The sequence below is a fragment of the Haemaphysalis longicornis genome, unplaced genomic scaffold (assembly GCF_048455015.1).
Source record: "Haemaphysalis longicornis isolate Haplotype H1 unplaced genomic scaffold, Haemaphysalis longicornis Haplotype H1 scaffold_4, whole genome shotgun sequence".
In the NCBI taxonomy this organism is placed as follows: Eukaryota; Metazoa; Arthropoda; class Arachnida; order Ixodida; family Ixodidae; genus Haemaphysalis; species Haemaphysalis longicornis.
Window position 1 is genome coordinate 114,069,266 of NW_027526361.1, and position 20,676 is coordinate 114,089,941.

General features: G+C 46.6%; 1 protein-coding gene across 1 annotated transcript in view; it reads left to right on the forward strand.

Annotated features, from left to right (window-relative positions):
• The first annotated feature begins 1,118 nt into the window (after positions 1-1,118).
• Positions 1,119-20,676, forward strand: part of LOC144179275 (venom allergen 5-like) — a 36,959-nt gene continuing 17,401 nt past the window's right edge. Inside the window, exons 1-7 of the mRNA XM_077707564.1 lie at positions 1,119-1,249; positions 5,927-6,267; positions 10,422-10,509; positions 11,191-11,366; positions 13,497-13,603; positions 17,089-17,213; positions 18,485-18,625. Coding sequence (XP_077563690.1) covers positions 5,935-6,267; positions 10,422-10,509; positions 11,191-11,366; positions 13,497-13,603; positions 17,089-17,213; positions 18,485-18,625 — 970 coding nt within the window. The 5' untranslated portion in view covers positions 1,119-1,249; positions 5,927-5,934. The remainder of the gene's footprint in view (positions 1,250-5,926; positions 6,268-10,421; positions 10,510-11,190; positions 11,367-13,496; positions 13,604-17,088; positions 17,214-18,484; positions 18,626-20,676) is intronic.

Sequence of the window (20,676 nt, forward strand, 5' to 3'; positions counted from 1 at the left end):
CAAAAAACCGGGCCATCTCCACTAACGTGAAACCTGGGGAGGGGCGAAGCATGCAGTGCACAAGTGTATCATTGACACCTTGGCGTTTGCGTTCACGGAGATAAAACCATTTGGGGGGTAGAGGTATGCAGTTTTGCTGTAAGGGTCTCGTATCTTTGATGAACAAAGCTTTCTAGCGCGGGGCGTCGGAAAACGAGTGTCCCGGTGTTTAAGTACCGCGGCTGCATAAAATGACGACGACGACAGGAGACGCTGACTGCGCGAGCCCCTGAGGGGCATCGCCATTGAAACTCGGGTTGTGCAGCGCCGGGTTTTCACAGCCGCGCAAGGGCAGCCAGAGGAAGGAAGCAGACACATGCTATGTATGACGCTACTTGAGACAGCTGCCGTCATTTTTTTGCTTTTGCGGCCCTGTGATAAGGTTTTTAAAAACACGGGCAACGGCGCATAGTAACGTGCAAGTCAAGGTTACTTATAAGAGTGGCGAAAAGGCAAGCGAGAACTGCCCGAACTAATTTTGAGCGATTCCTTTTTTTTTGCATTCGTCACGACATTTTAAATGCGATCAGATTTAAATGGGCTTTTTTCCTAAAAAGCCTGCCGCGTCTCCCTTTCTTGCATTTTGAAAATTTTTATTTAAGTTCAGCTATGCTGCAAAAGCATTTATGTTTCCGTTTACATCCCGCGGTTAACCAATAGCTGAACTAATTTCTCTGAAATGCATGCAGTCATGATGCTAATAGGACTTGTGGATCATAAGTCCCATTTTTGACACCCAAGGCAATGCTTGGTACCAAAGCTAGTAAAGCCTATAAATATCTGTACAGAGAAACGTTGACTTGCTTTTATTCTTTCGTACTCGCAAGCTCAACTCAAACCGATAATTGCACAGTGCTAACCTTTAATCGCCATAAAATTGATTAACGCAGCAGCCTTCAGCGTCTCGGTAGTCCCTCGGGTGACCTCGGCACGTGCAATAGTTGTCATCGCCTTGAGCTTCATCTTTCACTCTCGAAGTGGTGCTGCATTTCCTTCCCTCAAGCAAATCCCCCTTTGCCAAACTAAAACGTCGTAGCAACAGCTCATAGGAGGCGCAAGTCTGCTAATCACTAACTTGAGCCCATCTAATCGGGACGCAGTCGCCCAGACAGCTGACCTCGTGGTGGTCGCTCCGACACGCGAATGCTTAAAAAGTTTATTTCTGGAGAGAAACTCGCAGAACTAACGCTGCGACGGAAAGCAAGCTGAAGTAAGTGCCTGAACGCTTTTTTACCTCGTCACGTCCAAATATTCCTCGAATTCGAAACACTTTGTCCGCATGCCTCCAAACCTGGGTAGACCAGGGTTAAGAGTAAGCAGATGGAGTGGAACGGGTTGTCGTCCAGTATCTGAAATACTATGGCCTGTACTTGGATTGATTGTGTACGTTAAAGATGTTTTCGTATTCAAGAAATGCCGTGAAACTAACCATGATAAATTTACAAGCACCTGAGACGAGGAAGCAGGGCCACATTTTCCCCTTTCGCAAACGCGCATCAGTTGCCCTTTGCAAAAAAAAAAAAACACAGCTTGAAATCAGCTTTTTACGCAGCTGCCTACGCTAGTTGAAATGGACGCTGGAACACAACCACACATGGAAGATTGAACACAACAACATCGCTCTGATTTCCGCCCTTAGCCGCCAGCATGTGCGTATCTCGTACACTGATCCTATATGTCACTCACCGCACGCCGGCTGCACAAGGGTGAATTACATCTCGGCTTCCACTTCTGAGACAGTTCTGCGCTTCGTTCAACTTCGTGAACCAGCCTTTCAACCTACAAAGCATAACATGCGTTAAGTTATACGGGTTGGATCCAGTTGTGCTTAGTGTCATCTAGGTTTACATTACGCTCAGGGCACAACTAAATTAAGTTTGAAAAACTACCGCATGACTGATTCGACAAAGCAGTCGGGTATATAGAACGTTGTCGCGAGAGCCTCATTCCGACAGCGTGGAACTTCCAAACACAGTTCATATACGGGCTGCTCAAATTACAGTGCTCGGTGCAAAACGGGGCATTGATTTCGTGGATGCTTTGCCAACTTATTTTCTCTACAGTGGAACCGTATTTAAATTATTATATTGCGTAATACATATTTAAAAGAGCCGTGGTTGTCAAAATAAAAAAAAGTTAGTACCCTTTCACACAGTGAAGAAGCATCAACAGCAAAGCTGGGCGCAGTGCAAGGAGTGTGCGAAGCGTAATGCGTTTGTTTCTAATTTGAGATTGAACGTACTTCCCGGCTAATTAGCTGAATGGAATGTGGAAGGACTGCAGTTTCATTCTGGGGGACAAGCATGGGGCTGTCTGTTTCCCTCCTGCGTTTCTTTCTCACCGTTTCTTCAACACACCAATCCAAACCCCTCGACCACGGATGACATCAGTAAGGTCACATCAGGCCGTGAGACGTCCACGTTCAAATCTCCCCACAACAGAATTAGTATGCCAACGGCGAGCGCATGAAGCCTGCCTGCTCGTTCACGCCCCCGACCCCCTCCCAAATACACGCATAAATATGGGAGGGGAGATAGACGCAGCGCGCGTAAAGAGACGGCGCTGGTGCGGAGGAGTATAAAGTGGGGTTATAACCATACTCCCTTCGTAGATGGTCATGTTACGCTGCGCAACACTCACTGTGAAAAAGCCAGCTTACAAAGACCAACCTTAAGCTGATCTGTTTAAAGTCGGCTTCACCCCCTAACACTAGCACATTGCTGGGAAGGCATTTTTAGGAGTAATATAAGACAAAAAATGGAGGCGCTGAAACAGTTTTCTTTGTTTTTATTTTTCCATACGCAGAACATAAGTGCCCGAGTTATTGTTCCACGCGGGCGCAAAAACTGGGGCGTTAGACGTATACAGCTTCGCTGTAAAACGCGTACAGTCAAACCCGGCTATAACGAACCCGGATAGAGCGAATTATGCTATATTTCGAACAAAAATATTTCAGTTACGGAAATACATGGGAAACATATTCCTTATAACGAATTTCACATCCGATATATCGAACTCTGCGCGCCTAGAATGGCCACCGAAATGCATGGTCTCGGAGCGGTGATTGAGATGTGGATTGGCCGCGACCACGGAGCAAGAGCCGCGACTTAGACATTGCGCCTCGCACGGAGGGACATGACGCCCGACACTTTCCGTAACTGTTTCCGACGCGCGGGACTCACGACGGAACCCGCGCAGTCAGCGAGCCCGGACCAAGACAGCAGCATCGGTGAACTGTGGGAAGAGCTCCCCCACATTCCCGATGATGTCGGGAGTGAAAGCCGTCCGACGCTTATAATGTAGCGCTTTCGGCAGTCAATGTGCTCCGCCAATGCTTCTTAAATTTTGGAGGACGCCGGCTCGAACTGGTGCAAATAATGTTTCGTGTAGAGAATGCTATGCTAGTTGAAGCCGCCAAAACGAAAGTGAAAACAAAAATCACCGCTTTTTTCTTTGCCAAGTAGGCAGTTCAGGCGGAAAGTACCTTTAATACTTGAAATAAATGGATTACTTTGGGTATGGTAACGGCTACTTTACTGTGTTCGTTTTTGCATGCGGGGATGGTGGAGTTGAGGAGGGGGAGGGGGGCTCCTGGGGATTGCGAACTTGTAACAATAAGTTCGTTATAGGCGGGTTCGGCAATATCGAACTATTGGATATATCGCACTAATCGCGGTGCGTATTGCAATTCGCTATAAACGGGTTTGGCTGTATTTCATTCAAGACAGCCACAGCATAGGGACAACATTGCCAGCTCCCATTTCCTAGCCCGAGCGATTTTCGTACAGCCGGACGATCGACCTCCGGAAGTATTCGCCGTTTTTTAGCGGCACTTTCCGAAGCTTCAACACACTTCGCTGCATGAGCGGAAAATACCAGTTTATTGCGATTTCAGGAGCTCTTCTAAAGATTAGGCGAACAAACGGGGCAGGGTCGCACTAGTGGCGCGAAGACTGGGCAAACAGCGAAGCTGGCTGCTCCACCTAGCTTATTTTCAGTTCGGCTAAGTTTATGTGTGGTTAAGATTGGAGACTCCGCCAAGTTTGTGCGTGGTGTCGTCGTAAGCCGACCGAAGAGCAATGAAGAATCGCTCATTAAACTGTGTACATTGTACGTGTGTCCATATGTTTTGCGGTGAAGCTCACCAGTAGAGGAGAGGGCAGCGGGTCGTTCGTCTGCTCAAATGTTTTGAACTCGTTCAATTGCCACCGTTCAGCTCGTGTGTTGTAGCCTGTGGGACGCTAATTAAGAAGCTGATTAACATAATCGCTCGGCTTTTTGCCTTCTTTCATTTTGGCATTATTTTATCTCTTTGCACAAGAAAACTGCACCATTCGTCAAAACAAGCGATAGAGTGAGCCAGCACGCGATGTGCTTCCAAAACCGTGCTAGTACCAGTTGTATCACGCATCCGGCAGGTGGCGACATGAGTCCCGACGTAGCGTGTTGAGGCAAAGCTACGGTAAAGCGGTGCCGGCCAGAGCCACCTAGATTAGGAGAAGGCCTCCGCACTGTCCTCGTAACGTCATCGCACCAAGCCCTCTGGTCCGCCGCTTGTGCAGCAAAAACACGCGAACAGACGTGGTAAGCTTCCTCTTTAAATCTATTAGTGCGGCTCCAAAAGGCGCTATATAAGTTTTACAGTAATGTGTAACAAACCATTGACAGTAAGGAATGATCGTGCCAGGAAGTAGTAAACAAAAAAATCCCGGGCCATCTCCACTGACGTGAAACCTCGGAGAGGCGAAACATGCAGTGTATTCTTGGCCCCTTGACGTTTTTGCCCACTGAGATGAAATTGTTTGGGGGTAGAGGTACACAGCTTTGCTGTAAGTTTCGTGTCTTTCAAGCACTATTAGTTCTAGCGCAAGGCGTTGGAAAACGAGTGTCCCGACGAGTGTTCTTTGGGTACGCGTTTTTCCCACGGAGATGACGCGTACAAACTGGGGGCGTTGGAAAATGAGTGTCCCGTTGTGTTCTTCTAGTACGCGCTACGTTCTAGCGCGAACCGTTGGAAAACCAGTGTCCCCATGTTTTAGTACCGTGACTACATGACGCTACGACGACATGAGACGATTATGGCATGAGACGACGACGAAATGGGCCCGAGCCATAAAGGCCCTTGGCCCCTAAAATCTGTGGCTGTTGGAGAAATATGGCAGTGAAATAAGCAATCACATGAAAATGCAGTTGTAAGTGTTATAAGGAGCATTTAATTGCATTTGATGTTCGCCACCAGGCGCAGTGGGGAAACAAACAACTTAACATTCATTTACAAAACACGCAAAGAATTCCACACACGCCTACTGCTGCTGCTCTCTTATGGCATTGTGCGCACCTGGCTTTTATTGTACACCCAACAACGTTAGCTAGACACCCTCCCCCCCCCCCCCCCTTATTTCGCAGCGGTGATCGGTAAGCGACTCACGGTGGCAGGGTCGGCGGGGGGGGGGGGGGGGGGGGGTAAAGTTACACGGACAACGCTCGCTTCCTAGGACCGATCCCGAAGGGCCGGCTGGGACAGTGACTTGCGGGGTGGGCGCCTGGGAGATCACCAGTGCCGATGTGCTTCACGTTGTCTGCGCTCAACCAGTGGCGTTTTCGCCAGGGATTGAAACTTTCAACTTTTCTCCTTGCGTCTCGTATTTATCGAAGCACTCGCCACGGCTCACGTTCTGAATATTCAGCAACTACGCCAATCCCAATAACAATAAACTAATATCATACACCTGCTCCTTTCAACCAAGGTGCGCCACGAAAAAAGCTTCGCGTTAGATCTATCCCCACATCTGCGTACGACCCGACAGTTTTTTTTCATGTAATTTTTCTGCTTCTTTGATATTTAAACATATTCTGAACCCCCTTCTCCTTTTTCTCCGCGTACTAGGAGCAGCTATGAAGTTTCAACAGACCCGCCTTGCCGAAGTGGTCGTCGTCTTCATTACGCTGACCCTGCCAGCCAGCAGGGCCGAGGTACGGCCAGCAGGCGGAATTGAACCACAACCAAGTGCCACTGAAGGCGGTGCTGGAGAGTGCAAGAGAATCTACTCGCGATACAGCCCGAACCATGTTCTCTGCAAGCAGCTCGATGGAGTGTGCGAGCGTGTCAGCTCGGGCGTCAACAGCACCGAGAGGGACCACATACTTACTGCCCACAACCGCTACAGAAGCGAGATTGCGCTCGGAAAGATCACGGGGTTACCCCCAGCCTCCGGAATGCTCGAAATGGTAAGAGTAGTATTCCAAAGAAAGGACAACTCGATGTTTTATGTACATGACCACACGTGTGGCTACTAACGCCCATTTGCTATAACTTCGCATTACACAAAACGCACTTGTCTTTCGCCTCCGACGATAAAAACAGCAGCCTGCCTTATACCCAATGATTGCGCACGCATAGAGAGCACCATTTGGCGAGTAAGCATAAGCATCCAGGGATATTCCCGACGTAAATTCTAGCGCTGCTTGATAAAATAAGTCGAAGAGTGTGGTGTAACATTTTGTTAACTTAGGTGCTGTGGTGCAGAGCTTGTATTGCACACACCTGCCTACGCCCCCTGTCGTGTTGGCAGTTTGATCAGGCAAGCAGTTGCAACCCATTAATAAAGCGAAGCTATGTGTGCCCCACTGATGGCGTCGTAAGTGGCGCTAAACACATTACAAAAAAGCCAACTTTACACAGTGGGTTTTACAAGAATAATACGCTTCCCCTGGCCAAAATTGAACCTAGGTCCCTCGCGCTATGGAGCTGACGTCTATCCCATTGCGCCATTTTGAAACGGTCGAAGAAGTTTGGATTTTGACTTTGACTTTGACTCAGATTGCATAGGAGAAAGCTTCGCGTTTGAACCATCTTTCGCTTAAAGGGACACTGAAGTGAATTTGTCAAGCTCCCGTTTTTGCTTGCACTGCGTAGACTGGCTCAAATTAGCACACTTTTCACCGTTTATCCGGTTGACAAATCGGTAATTATTTTACAAAGCGCGAAAGAAGAAAAACTACCATGCGCGGTTTGCGGCGGCCGCACCAACTAAGGCTGTGACGTTGAGAGGAGGGGCGCCGTGATTGGACGATGCCCAAGGTTAGCAATCACACAAGTTTCGGTTTCGGTTTCGGTTCTGTAAAACATAACCAATGGCTTTGTTGGATGGGCATTCTCAATATCTCAGTAATCATCGTACCGCGCTTCTGCCATGTTGTCGGCTGTAAAATGCACAAGATAAGCCTCCCAGGACGGCTTGTAGTCGTAGCATTCACTAGCCGAGACCTACGCAGTGCATGAACGCCCTCCGCGTACCCGCAGACGCCCAAATGTCATGCGCTTTTCCCCCATATTTGGAGCTTGCCTCCCTCATGCCTGTATCGTAAAAAGCGTGTTCGCACCAGGCCAAGGGTCTGTTCATTCTGGCCTGTGCCCACTGCCTGCAAGCAGTCGGTGCTTATGGCAACAGCACGCCAACGAGAACTCGCTAGCGCGCCAGTGCCAGCCTGCGCGCGTTTTGTGAACTAGTTCGTGTAGCCATGAACGTTGCGGCCCCAAAAAAAGGTGAACTCAATATAGAAAACATCGGCGGAAAACAAAAAAGTTAACTTGAAAAAAAAAAAAAAAAGCACGTGCCCGCGGGGATTCGAACTCGTGACTCGCAAAACATTCGCCGTGGATTCCTAGCGCCTCAGACCGCCAGGCCACGGAGCGGGACGCCAACGCCTTGCTAATATAGGGTATATATTGTACAACCGGTTTACACTTTTATTTAGTTTTGGCATTTCAAGCCGCTTAGGTGACTATTTGTTGTACTGCGATCGTGCAGTAAGCGTCGCCCGAGTTTCCACAGTAGCTCACGTCTAGCAATTGCATTTCGTAGACGGAAAAGCGATCGCAGATGCGTAGTCGTGCTGCTGACCGCTGTGCTTGTTCGCCCAGCGCAAAAACGTGCTTCCCGCGCCCTAGTTTTACGCTGTACGGTAAAAATATCAGTTGATTTTATTTGCTTAGTACCTATATTGACTTCGCTGACTCTTCTCCCGCCTTCAAGAGGCCTTATATTTTCCTACTGGCGTACCAGTCAGCGAAGCGTCGCATGTGCAGCCCTTGTGTGATGCGACCTTGACTTGGAGCTAGATACAGTGTACAAACAAACCAAGTAAAGAAAGGCACATTCTTCCATTCACAAACGTGTCCTGGCTTCGTTTCAACTAAGCGAACGAATTGCGACCAAGCAATTTTTTTTAACCTCCTTGATTGCGACGACCCGCCGGCGGCCGGCGGACGAAACGCTGGGCCGACTGGCTCTGTCGGCCGGGGAGCCGTGCAGTAGCGCAGCCGTGGCGCAGCCAATTGCCAGCTCATCCCCTCCTGACGTCACACGAAAACGCCACAGAAAATGGGCGAGCGTAAAGAGAGGAGGACAGAGTTTTCGAATTAGTTTTTCTACTAAATAAAATCGCGTAAACGCGCCTAGAGTGGTCGAAACATGGCCTGGGGACTCCGGACTACAATTTGCACTAGTAATCCCGCAATGTTTACATATCACTTCAGTGTCCCTTTAAGACGAGGTCTTTGATTTTTTTTTTTTTTTTTGCAGTAATTAAGCGATTCCAACTTAACACAGCCGCCCGAATTCAATGCGACTTTTTACCGGAATTGGACGCTTCAGTATACAGGTTGCAGACATTGGCTGACCCGATGTAGGCATAATAGCATGTTTTGTTTTAGATTCAGTTCAACTAGGACCGCTCATCATTACTTGTAACTCCAGAAGAGTAAATTCAAGGTAGCCTGTGACCGTGTTCGGTGGGAGAGGGAGCGTCGCGACGTTTTGGCATAGAGACCTGCATTTTCCCCGGTGGATTTGTTTGCCTGAGCTTATGCTTGGCATGCGAATGCTTGAATACTTACAAGAATTCTGAAAGCTTCAATCAAACGCTATGCCCTTTATTTACGGCTCCATCTCCACATGTGCCACATTTATGTGTGTGCGTCTAACGACCGAAATGATTCTTCAAGGGACGCTTTGTGCATTTGAAAAAAAAAACGGGAGTTGTAGTTTTGGATACCAGTTTAAACTGTGCCCCGCAGCTTTTCTTCAACGAAGAACTCCTGTCTGTTTTTTTTACTTTAACTGGAACCATATTCGCTTTCGTTTAAAACGTTTGGTACGATTACGTTGGACTCCATTAGACCCGAGTGATGCTGATCAAATGATTTCAGAAATTTTACATTTGATTACGAACGAATACCTGCTAGAAATAATTGTGGTAAAATTATACTACGAATATCCACGAATTCTTCGATGTTTTCCCAAACACAAAATTGCTTCGCATAAAAATGGGCCTTGGGCACCTTAGGGCTTTACTTATAGCATTTAGTCACGATAATTGTTTTATTGAGGGGCTCTAACGCGCCGAAGGTACAGCTGCACCCAGATTACAAGGCGCACTATTTTTGGGGGCTCGGGAAGGGGGGCAGCTCGGCAACTTTTTGAAACGGAGGGTCGAGTGGCATGAAGGCGAGATAGCGGGGGCCGGACGGCAAATAAGGCCTTACGCGGCAAAGAAAAGGGATTTGGCAAATTCGCAATAATGTACAAAACTGGAACAGAAATCATGTTTATTTTTAGTACGCATGTCACAAGGATGCAATTTACGAGCATAGGTTACACAAAAAAAATTGTTACAAGCTTACATGTGTACAACCTTACAAGTGATGGTGGAAGACAATGCCAACTGGAAGCAATGTGTTTTTCTTCCTGTCTAACCACTACTGAGGTCAAAACTGGCATGTAGGCTTTCAGTTAGGGAGCGACAAGGGCAGGGGTGGAGGTTGGGACTTTGTGTGGAGGGCCGGGTAATACTACTGCCCCGCGGGACGCAGTTTGCCGACCCCTTGTTCGCCTACTTACGTATCTCTACCGTCCGTCAAATTCTCCACACCAACAGCGGTTTTCGTCTGTACCCTTTATAACAAACACGGCGCCGGGATCAGGATCGGCCCAATGTTCTCGGGCTACATTTATTAATATAAACAATCTGTAGGCCTGATTTTGCGTTACTTTACGTGTTTCATTTCAGCCGCAGTTATCGGTTGCACTATTATTACGTATTGTTAAGTCTTGTCATTACTAATCTCAGGGAATAATATGGGAGATAGATACTGAGTTCTTTGTGCTGTAAGTCGATGTGGTGTGTTTGGTAAGGCTCTTGCATGTGGCCGGTGTTCAGTATATTTTATTGGTTTGTTGATACCAAGAGATAGAAACTTGGTCCCTGTTCCATCGAAAATGACCTTCTGACAGGCAAACTCACTTTTGTACTTTGTGATCCCTAATGACAGTCTGTCACTGCAGCGCGTACAAAGCTGAAGACGGTAATGTTTCTTGCAGGAGTGGGACGACGAACTGGCCGCAGTGGCTCAAGGTCTCGCCAACCAATGTGCCACCCAACCTCTCTGCTCGCTATGCACCAAAATTGGTATGCCGTACGAGCGTTATCGCTATTTTAAAGTCTTGTTTTGATGACTTCACATTAAAAGGGGCGTATGGGGACGTTGCTTCACTTGTTTCTCATCGCGGTTGTATTTATGGATCAGTAGGCTGCGTTTTCACCCAAAAATGTCCTTGGCTCGTGGCTCATGCCTGCACAGCTACAACCACTAGCAATGTTTCAAATGAGATGGGATTATTTCCCAGTTAATTCTTGTAAAAGAGCGCCGTCATTTTTTGCGCCTTGGGAATACTCATACAAAAACGGGTAGTAAACACTAATAAGAGAAACTTTACCCCATCGATGTCAAGATAAATACTTTTCCAGCAGGTATGTACAGATGCATGGAAGATAGAATTCCTTAATGAAGAAAATTACATTTTGTGCATCAGCCACTTATGGCTTCACCACACAGCCATGAATGATGTCTCTCCCACGCTTAAGAACTGATAGGCCTTTTCTTAAGTTAGCGATTTATTTACTTCAATCTAAAGTGCATTCAGTCTATCCCTGTGCTTCCCGAGACTCGAAAGTGTTAATCTCCAATCAACCACATACCGCTTTGGGTTACAGGAAGCGTTTTCGTCCGTGGCTGTTCAAAGTCCTCCGAATTTCGGATCCCCGTCATTTTTGTTTTCTCCGTTTTCTGTCAATCATTGTCGCATGCAGAAAAGTTTCCTGTTGTCGGGCGTGCGAGTTGCCTCATCCACACCAACTCCGAGGATCACAGCAGCGACTGGGAAGCATGCATCCGCCACATGTACGACGAGGATATTCGCAAGGTCCCACCTACCATATCCAGGGCTCCGCTGAGGATGACCAGTGGAGCAGAACGTTTAACCCAGGTGATAAACTGCTTGACATTTGAAACACGTTCTGAGTGTAAAAACTCCAGAGAATCTCTCTCCTCGCACAAAGAAAAAAAAATGATATTGACATCTTCCGCGGAGGGGATACATTGAATATGCATGTAACGATGCACTAAGGAAATTCGGCTTTCTAAATCATACCTTGGGGCATTCTGCACGGGACACAATACTCCGTACACATTACCGTATACGGCTGAGCTATTCGTATGCGACAAATGTGCAGCCTAGGAGCCCCCTACACTATCCGACATTAACACTATGTAATGAGTTCAAGGAAAAACAATCCGTTTCATATACCGTCGCTTTGACTGTACTCTTCCAACTCTTCCAATCTTGAAACACTAAGACTAGAAACTGTGTTCATATAACGTAATCATGAATGTCTTAAGCTGTTACGCAGACTTGTTTCTTGACAGCTACCAGGATTAGCTACAAACATTGCCCATTTCAAGCTTGTACTAACCTATTTAAATGCAGTTTCTTTCATCGGGCAACTGAATAATGGATTTCAGTATCAGCTCAACCAAGTCGTTGCTTCTAAAGGAATTTTTTCTAGGTTGACCTGATTTACGTCGTGTTTATTATTACCTGCTGTGTGCGGATATTCTGGAAGATCTGTGAACTCCGAAGTGTTCAAGAATATTTCGCTGATTTGTGCATGAAAGTGCTTTTTGTGAAAACCCACTCCTGCATAGCCTAATTCTGATGCAGTATAAATAAATAAATAAATAAATAAATAAATAAATAAATAAATAAATAAATAAATAAATAAATAAATAAATAAATAAATGAATAAATAAATAGCTATTTTCCGAAAAACACAGTACGTCAGGTTGCAGCAGCATAAGCAGCATCTTAATCTTATTCTTCAAACTCCGGCGGCATCTTTACGGAAGACTTTCTGTCGTACGTAGAGCCAATGAGTCGAAATTGATCGAAACCGGTAGCCGTCTTCTTGGGAGTTTTATTGAACGAGTTCTCGTTCATGCGGGTCCTCCGTCAAGCGATCCATCGGGAAGTGGGGACCTCCTGGTAGGCGGGTGCTTTCGCTTGCCGGAGCGCGCCTGTTCCGCGTCGCCGCCGTAATAATTACGGTGGCGGGCCCACGGCCGCACGCACTCATCGCTGCACTGCTAGATGTTGCTGCGCCACACCTCTCACTGTTCTTTTATTGCGTCAGCAATACATAGCGGTATAGCTTAAATTTCCGCAGCGCTCCGTTCATATTCGCGTTTTTATGAATAAAATTAGTGAATGTCACGGGCGATACAAGAGAACAGAACGGGCTAGTGGAGAGAGGGCTTAGGGAAAGTGGCTTTCAATACTGGATGGGTATATAGTCGCGTCTAAATGCAGTACGGGCGGCAAGGGAGGAAGGAATAAGAATGATGGCGACAAAATGTCGATACTGCGGGGCAGCACAAGAACCGACAGACAGCCAATGCCAGTGCTAAAGCTAGCGTCTGCGAACAATGAGGTGGTCAGTGCGTGATGCCAAGCTGGCACGGTATACGGAGGGGACATGCGAGTAGCTCCGCATTGCGGGCTGTTGAAAGAGGAGCAAAACATCAGCATCGAGACAGTCACGCATTCTTAAAGACCCCGAATGGATGTTCAATGTTTTTATCTGTTACGAATCAACTGTTCTGTGCTTCGTTTACGGGCCGCCAATTCTCACCTTCGACCGCAAAGCGACTGACCGCTGCGGAGCGTCGCAAACAATTCCCCTGCGTTCGCCGCCAAGAGTTTATTGTTCGAATTGTCCGTACAGGCAAGTCCAGCATTAGCCTCGGAACCTCCTGGGCGTACACGTGGCTGTGTGCGCGTGAACCACTGCTTTTCTCGGACCGAGTTGGGAGTTTTTCGTGTACTTTTACTTGCCTGCACTTATTTCTTGTGTCGTCTGCAGACCGAACAACGACCAGGACTTCCTTTCCTGGTTATCCGCAGAAGTATTGGAACAAAAATTATTTTAAATTTTTGTGTTTTTTTTGTGGGCTTGGCGAAATATAATGCTGAAAGAACTGAACGGGCTTTTATTTCTCCCCTCGAGCAACCACAGGTAATACTGGCCGAAACTTCAACGGGGCTCATTTTTCTGCGCAGTTGGCGTGGGGAAAAACATGGAAAGTAGGCTGCGGATACGCTAAGTATTCATCACCACGTTCTGATTTTCGCTACGACCAGCTCTACATATGTGCCTACGGTCCTAGGTAAGTGAGTTCCTACAAATAAAAATAAATCCATGCCGTCACTACCTCAGGCAGCCGAACTATAATTCGCAGTTGGTCAGTTTTGCGGTATTTCATTTTGGAGCCTTCCGCACTTTTACTATTAACATGCGGATGCGCAGGCGGCTCAAGCAGGCCGGATCTGCTTATCGGAATTGGCGAACACCGCGAAGCTGGTTAATCCCCCGGAGTGTAGCTGGATACCCGCGCAGCGGCGGTGCGTGACGTCAACAGCCGAGCACCGGCGCGTGGGCCTTGAGGGGAAGCCCGCCGTGTGCAAAGGGATGACACCGCGTGGGTCGCGTGACGTGTTGAGCATTAGCTCTCGTGTCGGCGTAGTGCGCGAAGGGAAATAAAAGTCAACAAGGAGTCCTCAAAATTATCATCTTAAGCGAACGAAGGTGTCTCTCACCAGAACACAAATACGTATCGTCAGCAAGTCACGGTGTCTTAACGGAACTACAAAAATCATATTATTTTCTACAACTTTAGAACGATATTAGAATAGAATAGAATACTTTATTTCGCATCGCAGGGGCATGATGCTAGAGTTCTGTGGGAAAATCTGAGGAAAAACAGCTTGACGGAGACGCAGGCCCCCACGTTGAAAGGTCTAGAGCGCGTTGAAAACATGTGCAAGCCAGCCACCCTTGTATTATAACATAAGCTTACAGATGACGCAGCTGCATGCCTTCAGGTTGTCAGGTGTCCTTTGGGCAGATAGTCCTTTAATTTTTATTCTATCGCAGAAAAAAGTCAAAGCCCCTTTCTTAAACGAGTACTGACACGAAAATTTCATGTCCCATTTTTATTGCTTTTATCGATGCTTAATGGCTTGGCGAACCCGACACAGCACTTTAAATACTTCAGCGCACGATAACTAATTACATTGAGCAGCCTCAAAATCGAGCTTTCAGCCCGAAAGGCGCATATGACAGAATCCCGGCATTACCTCACCGCTTTGAGCGGACGTCAAAACACTGCAGAGGCCGGTGGGGGCGTTGCTTCAACCGCGCCGCCGCCGGAGCTGAGCGGCTGAACTGCCTGAAGGTGCTAGGCCTACCATTGCGGCAAAAATTCGATGTCCACTTTCATCAGAAGTCCTGATGGTGACTTCTATCGCAATTCCGGACTATATTATCGCTTCCTTTCCCGTGTGCGGAACTTTATTTTTGCCAACAGTGGCTTCCTGGGCAGCGGTTGGGCCTGTAGATGTGGCTACGTGCACCCCTTGGTGAATGCGCCGGCGCCCAGTCACCGCTCGCAGGGCCACGCACGTGTAGTGACGTCACGAGTTTTTTACGAGTGCTGTCCGCGTCACTTCTTTTGGCTACCACGGGATAGTGTCACGCTGAAGTCCATTTGCTGACTACCGCTCCGCGTGCTGTTCCGTCGACGCGATAAATGAGATCCAATTAAAGTATGCTCTTCGCATCGCAGGTCGCTCATACTTCAGCCAGGGTATTCTGTTGAGTACAGGAAGCGAAGTGTACAATAATATTAGCGCCGAAAATTGGTGTATGTACCCCTTTAGGAGAGCGATGGTTAAAACGCGAAGTTTACTCCCATGCCACCTGAGTGAAAGTCAAAGTCCAGAGTCCCAACTGCTTCGACCGTGTCGGAATTGCGCAGTCGGATGGGCGTGGACTTCATAACGCCAGGGGCCCCGAGTTGATACTATCCACGGGAAGCGTTTATCTTTTCTTGTGGCGCTTGATGTGCCTCATCACTATCGTTTTATACAACGCATGGTGCAAAGTTTGCTTTTTTCGCAGTGCGTTGTGGCACATCAAACGCTATGAGTGAGGCATAAAAAGTTTCGCTTTAAAATGGTCGTTCATAAGTTATTTGGGAATGAAGTCACCTGGCACCCGATTTATGGTTGCTGCTTCATTGATTTATTTGCAGCATGCCCCATCCCATCCTAATATTAGTTCACTGTGGAGCTATACAGTACGCACGTCCAAGCTTGCAGACAGGTAACAAAATTTTATTCTCTGAATAAATGGTACGTCCCTAAAACGTTTTTTTTTACAAGTACCTGTTTAAAAAAAATGTTTTTTTTTTACTTAAACACTGGCATCTGTAAAATGAAATAAATGCGAAGGAACAAACTGTGAGGAGTTCTTATTTTGAGGCTCTCTTGACTGGAACTAAGAAAACAACTGCGGCGAACACAAAATGAACAACAGCCCGCCGCGTGCACACGAACTTTAGAGAGCCAGCAAATGCGAACCCTGAAGGGACACAAACCTTGAAATGGTCCAGTCGACTACACTGACTCATTCATTGTACTGTACTATAAAACTGCGAGAGCTGATAGAATTTTGCGTAAAAGAAGGATTACCTAGTCTGCTTATCGTTCTCCCATGATGTGACGTTCAGTTATTTTGCCTAGTTACGTCGGTAAGATTGATGTCACTGAGTTTAGGGCTGCTGGGCTTAGTAATGCGAAGCGCACAAGGTCGCAAAACATGCAAGAAATTAAATAGGCCATATTTCGACGTTCTAAGATAATTTATTTGACTGTATTTTCCTTTTAAATACAAACGCGCTGCTTGGTGCGATCTGTCGCTGCCCTGTGCCCTTGCCGCTCTTCAACGGCGAACTGCCGTGGTCGTCCACGCTTCGGCTGCCCGATAGATGACGTTGTATTAATAACAGATAGAGCAGTATCCTCCACTTCTGCTGCGGTGTGTTTAGCTTGCGTAGTACTGGTGTGGATGTCAGACTTGGCTATTTTGTCGTGACGGGGTATACCTTCGTTCGCAGCCACACGACGCATCGCAGTCAGTGCGCGCGTCATGCTGCTTATACCCCCGTCCACTACCAGTGAATACCCACGTAAGCAGCCCGTTTCACCGTGACATGGCGTTCTTCCACTGCACCTAACAGGTTTAATGAGCCTATGATGTCTGCTGTCATCACTCGACATTCACCCAGAGTAGGCATGTGGAAGTTGTGGGTTGGAATGTTGACGGCACAACGAAATTGCAATTGCGAATTGGTTTTGAGCGTCTGACGAGAGCTGTCGTTGTCACAGCCTTAATACCCTTCAGTGGGTATATCAGTATTTTGGGTTGGTATGGTGACGTCGCAGCAAAATACGATCTGGGGAAACGGTCGTGAACTTCTGCAGCCAACTGTCAACGCCACTGAAATTATACATCTTAGTGGAATGATGTTATGCACATTTTCGGGTATGACCTGTGGTTATTTTAATATTGAGCCGAAGGACATAACAGGCAGCATCCATTTCATTACACATCAAGCTGCGTGTACCTGTTGCGACGATGTTCTATGCGTCAAAGGCTACAGCGCATCCACCAGGTCTACCTCTAGTCACCTTATTCCCTTGTTTGCAATGCCGTTTGATCGCTCGTTTCACTTAGCAACGCATTTGCAAGCAATGGTAACAATTTGTTGGGGTCACAAATACGCAGTGACCTCCTTGCATTATTTTACAGCGGTAACGTGCGAGGCGAGGATGTGTACAAGGTAGGGCGGGCGTGCTCTGATTGCCCTGATGGTACGTGCTGCGGAGATTCTTGCCGGAGATATGGGTTTAATCAATCGCATGAAGGCCTGTGCAGTAAGTACACATTCAAGTACACAGCATGTACACAAGGAACAGAAAACATCAACGTAGAAAAAACGATTCTCCTGGCTTTAATTTTGTCATGGCTCGCAGGGAAACCACAGATTTACGCCGAGGGCACAAACTGTAACAGGGCAAGGTGTTGTCTTTCAGTCTATAGTCTGCTCAGTTGAAGCTGGAATATACCAGGATCGCTAGCTAAAAGATTCTCCACTCGTCCCAATAAAAGCAGCAGTGGATATCTAAACTGTGGTCAAATGACGGGCGCATTGTCTTTTGAAGTGGTTTGCGAGCGAGCGGTAGCGTATAAACATTGTGCAAAAAATTCATTGTTTTGCAAAAAATGTTAGAAGAGAACCGTGTTTAGAGATTAACAAAGCCTTGAGGAGAATTAGAACTTCTCAGCGAGTCATTGTATTTACGACTGTGACTATACATTCGCCAGCCCAGGTTTAATAAGCACTCTTTCCCTGCTATTCTGAGCCCTTCCTACACTCAAGCTTCCGGTCGAGGATATCTTTGAAATCGATTTTTCCATGCATAAGTATTGCGAATTCTTCCCTTTAGCCGAGTGGAGGGAGCAAATGGAGTAGATGGGGGACTCAGAATACGGCCCTTTGTGTACCTAATCGGCCCTCAACTCGAATCATTTCCACAAGAGTTGACATCTAGTCAGTATCAACGAACGTGAATTCAGTAGGGTGCGTTTGGTTTTGGAATAAACTTTTCGTGGTATGACTTCTGTTCCGTCCAGCTGCATACCTGGTGATCTGTTTAATGGTGATCCAACTCCCTTATTTTGTTTAATTGGCGCCGACTTGAACCTCCGCAGTTAGCGATGTGAAGAGAAGTGAAGTTGACCCCGTCGGGTTGAATTAATGTATACTGTGAATATATCCTCGCGAATAACACTAGCACAGAAATCAAGGCGTCGACTTTTCCATAAAAGCTATGGCTACACATAAACGCTGTCATTAAAGATTCATATCTTAATTTGGATGAAAACTGACAGTAGTGTGTTTCTGTGGTATTGGTCGTGGTGACATTTGAAAAATTGGACTTGGTTACGCTTATCTGGGTGGGGCATCGATGGCAAAAACACAAACTAGCGTTTTGGTTATTACTACTATTTTTGGTTAGTCCTAAACAGCGCATAATGCAAGGTTTTAATCTCGTCTTGCTGAGATCTGTTTCCATCGTCAATTCAAAGAGCGGTCGTAAAGAAACATTTTATGAAGTTAACATTAGGCAACAAACTTTTTCAGAGGTTACCACAAACGGCCCTAGTCCCGTCATCGACGAAGAAGGCCTCCTCTGGACATGCCAATTCAACAAGGACACATCTCGGTTCTGTAACGCTACAAGAGAACCGGCTGATGGCTTCGAGACCAAAAGGTTTTTCGCAGGTATGTACCAGTTTTATGAATTTGAGGTGTATTGGAGGGTTGAATTCTGACCGCTATGAATGACCTTATGTTGGCTCTTTCTTGTTTTTATGTCACAAGCGAAATAAGTTTTGTCGACTACAAAGACAAAAGACGCGTTACACAAGATGGCAAGGAAAGAGTCAAAAGATACAACTCGTGATAAAAAAATATACAATGGGATTTTTTTTAGGTATTTTGCACTGTTGGGTGTCTGTTTTGTAACTTGTTATGTGGTAACTTGTTGCAATGAACAGCGATGTGCCTTTCCAAATTATAAGAAAAATTGGCGCATCGCAGCTTTATGTCATGATATGAGCTCCTTCGACAATGCAGTTTTTCTGGTTGAAACAACGATAATGAATCGTTCATCTGGATAAATTATTTTTACCACATCTATATCATTTACCTCCAAGTTTTGTTTCAGAAACGCAGTCCAGCCGAGGCAAAGTTATCTGGCTTGTGGTGGCTTGTGGTTCGAGATTTCAGTTCAGGAAAACTCACTTCTATGGACAATGAAGTGAAAAACTGTGGAGGAGAAAGGCGCACTTCCTTTCACCCACCCCTTTTATCCCTAGTCACACCCTCAGAGCGGCCGCTTTTTTATCAAAGGAAACTGTCTTCGAGGGGATATCAGTAACGTTGAAATTCTGAGCGGTTTCTTTGTGTGTGCGTCACCGAAATCACCCGAAAATGTCAGAAAATTTAGCAAAAGGGAAAGCAAAAAGTTGAACCGACTTAATTGTGGTAATCGAACGCACGTCTTATGCACCAAAAATGGAAGGTACCAGAGGTACGCGTGGAGATAACGGTAAGGGTTTTTATGTAATGACAGGTGATTTCGTTCGAATCCATATGTACGTTTACGCTGGCGTCGCAAGGCTTCGTTATATTGCAGCCCCAAATTTATTTTTCTAGGCCTTCCTCCAACTTGGGCTTCGTACAAAGCGTATCCCTATTAAAACAAATATCACAAAGTCAGCTAAGCACTCGTTTTGCTGTGCTGAATGCGAACGCTTCAGTGCCTGATTGCAAACCTGTCTTGTCTATGTTGCTGAAATTGAAAATCTTGGCGAATCGTCTGTTTAGCGCGATAATACCATAAGACGTTGCAGAGGTTGCGCAAAAAAATACATTAAATGGGAAAAAATAATCTAAAATCGGCCTAAACATTCCGAGTGACACCTTCAAGGGATTTTCTGAATACCAAAGCAGGGCTCATGTTGAAAGAACAGCAACCAACGACTGGTTCTCTCGAGCTGCTGCTCCCCCGTTGCCGCTATGTTAGCCTACTAACGACGTCTGTGTGCTTATAGAAGGGAGAGAAGTCAAATTCAAGAATCGGAACTAGCTTGAACAAGCCATCGCCTGTCGACTCACTTCGCTTCGGTCTTTGCCGTGTAACCGCCCTGTGTTCTATGCGGCAAATCTTCAGACTGTCGGCTCCATGATGCGATTTTGCAGAAATTAAGGCTCTTGAAGCACTGCCCCTAAACCGATGCCTTCGCGTTCTCATTCTTGCATGGCCAACAACTGCGTGCAGTCTGCAATGTGGCTGCAAGTATAGACGTCAATATGTTGTTACCCTCACAGCCTTCTGCAATCTTTATTGGATTTGAGAACCTTCCCTTACTAAGATTGACACATACATTGTAATACTGAGCTGCCCTGCCCTTCCGTCGCCTCCAGGCAATGGAAAAGAATGAATTTAAAAAAAATTCCCAGTTGACCCTCTATCATGGCAAGGCGGTGCATCCGGGGATTGTTAAAGGGACCCTGCAACACTTTCTCAAGCTTCTTTTTGAAATCTCAAGTGCTTGCAGAGCCAGTTAACCAACACGTCCAGTGCTTAAAAAAAGGGGTCGTGAGGTACCTCTGCCAAAAATTACCGCTATATGCCCATCAAATTACTTAGAGACTTGATCATAAATGTTTCTCTCTCCCTGTCTGAGCGATCTTCGACCGGGGGATTTACGCCATTAGAACGGCGCAGCATCTATTTCCGGCTTTCCTTCAGTTGCAGCAATGAACGC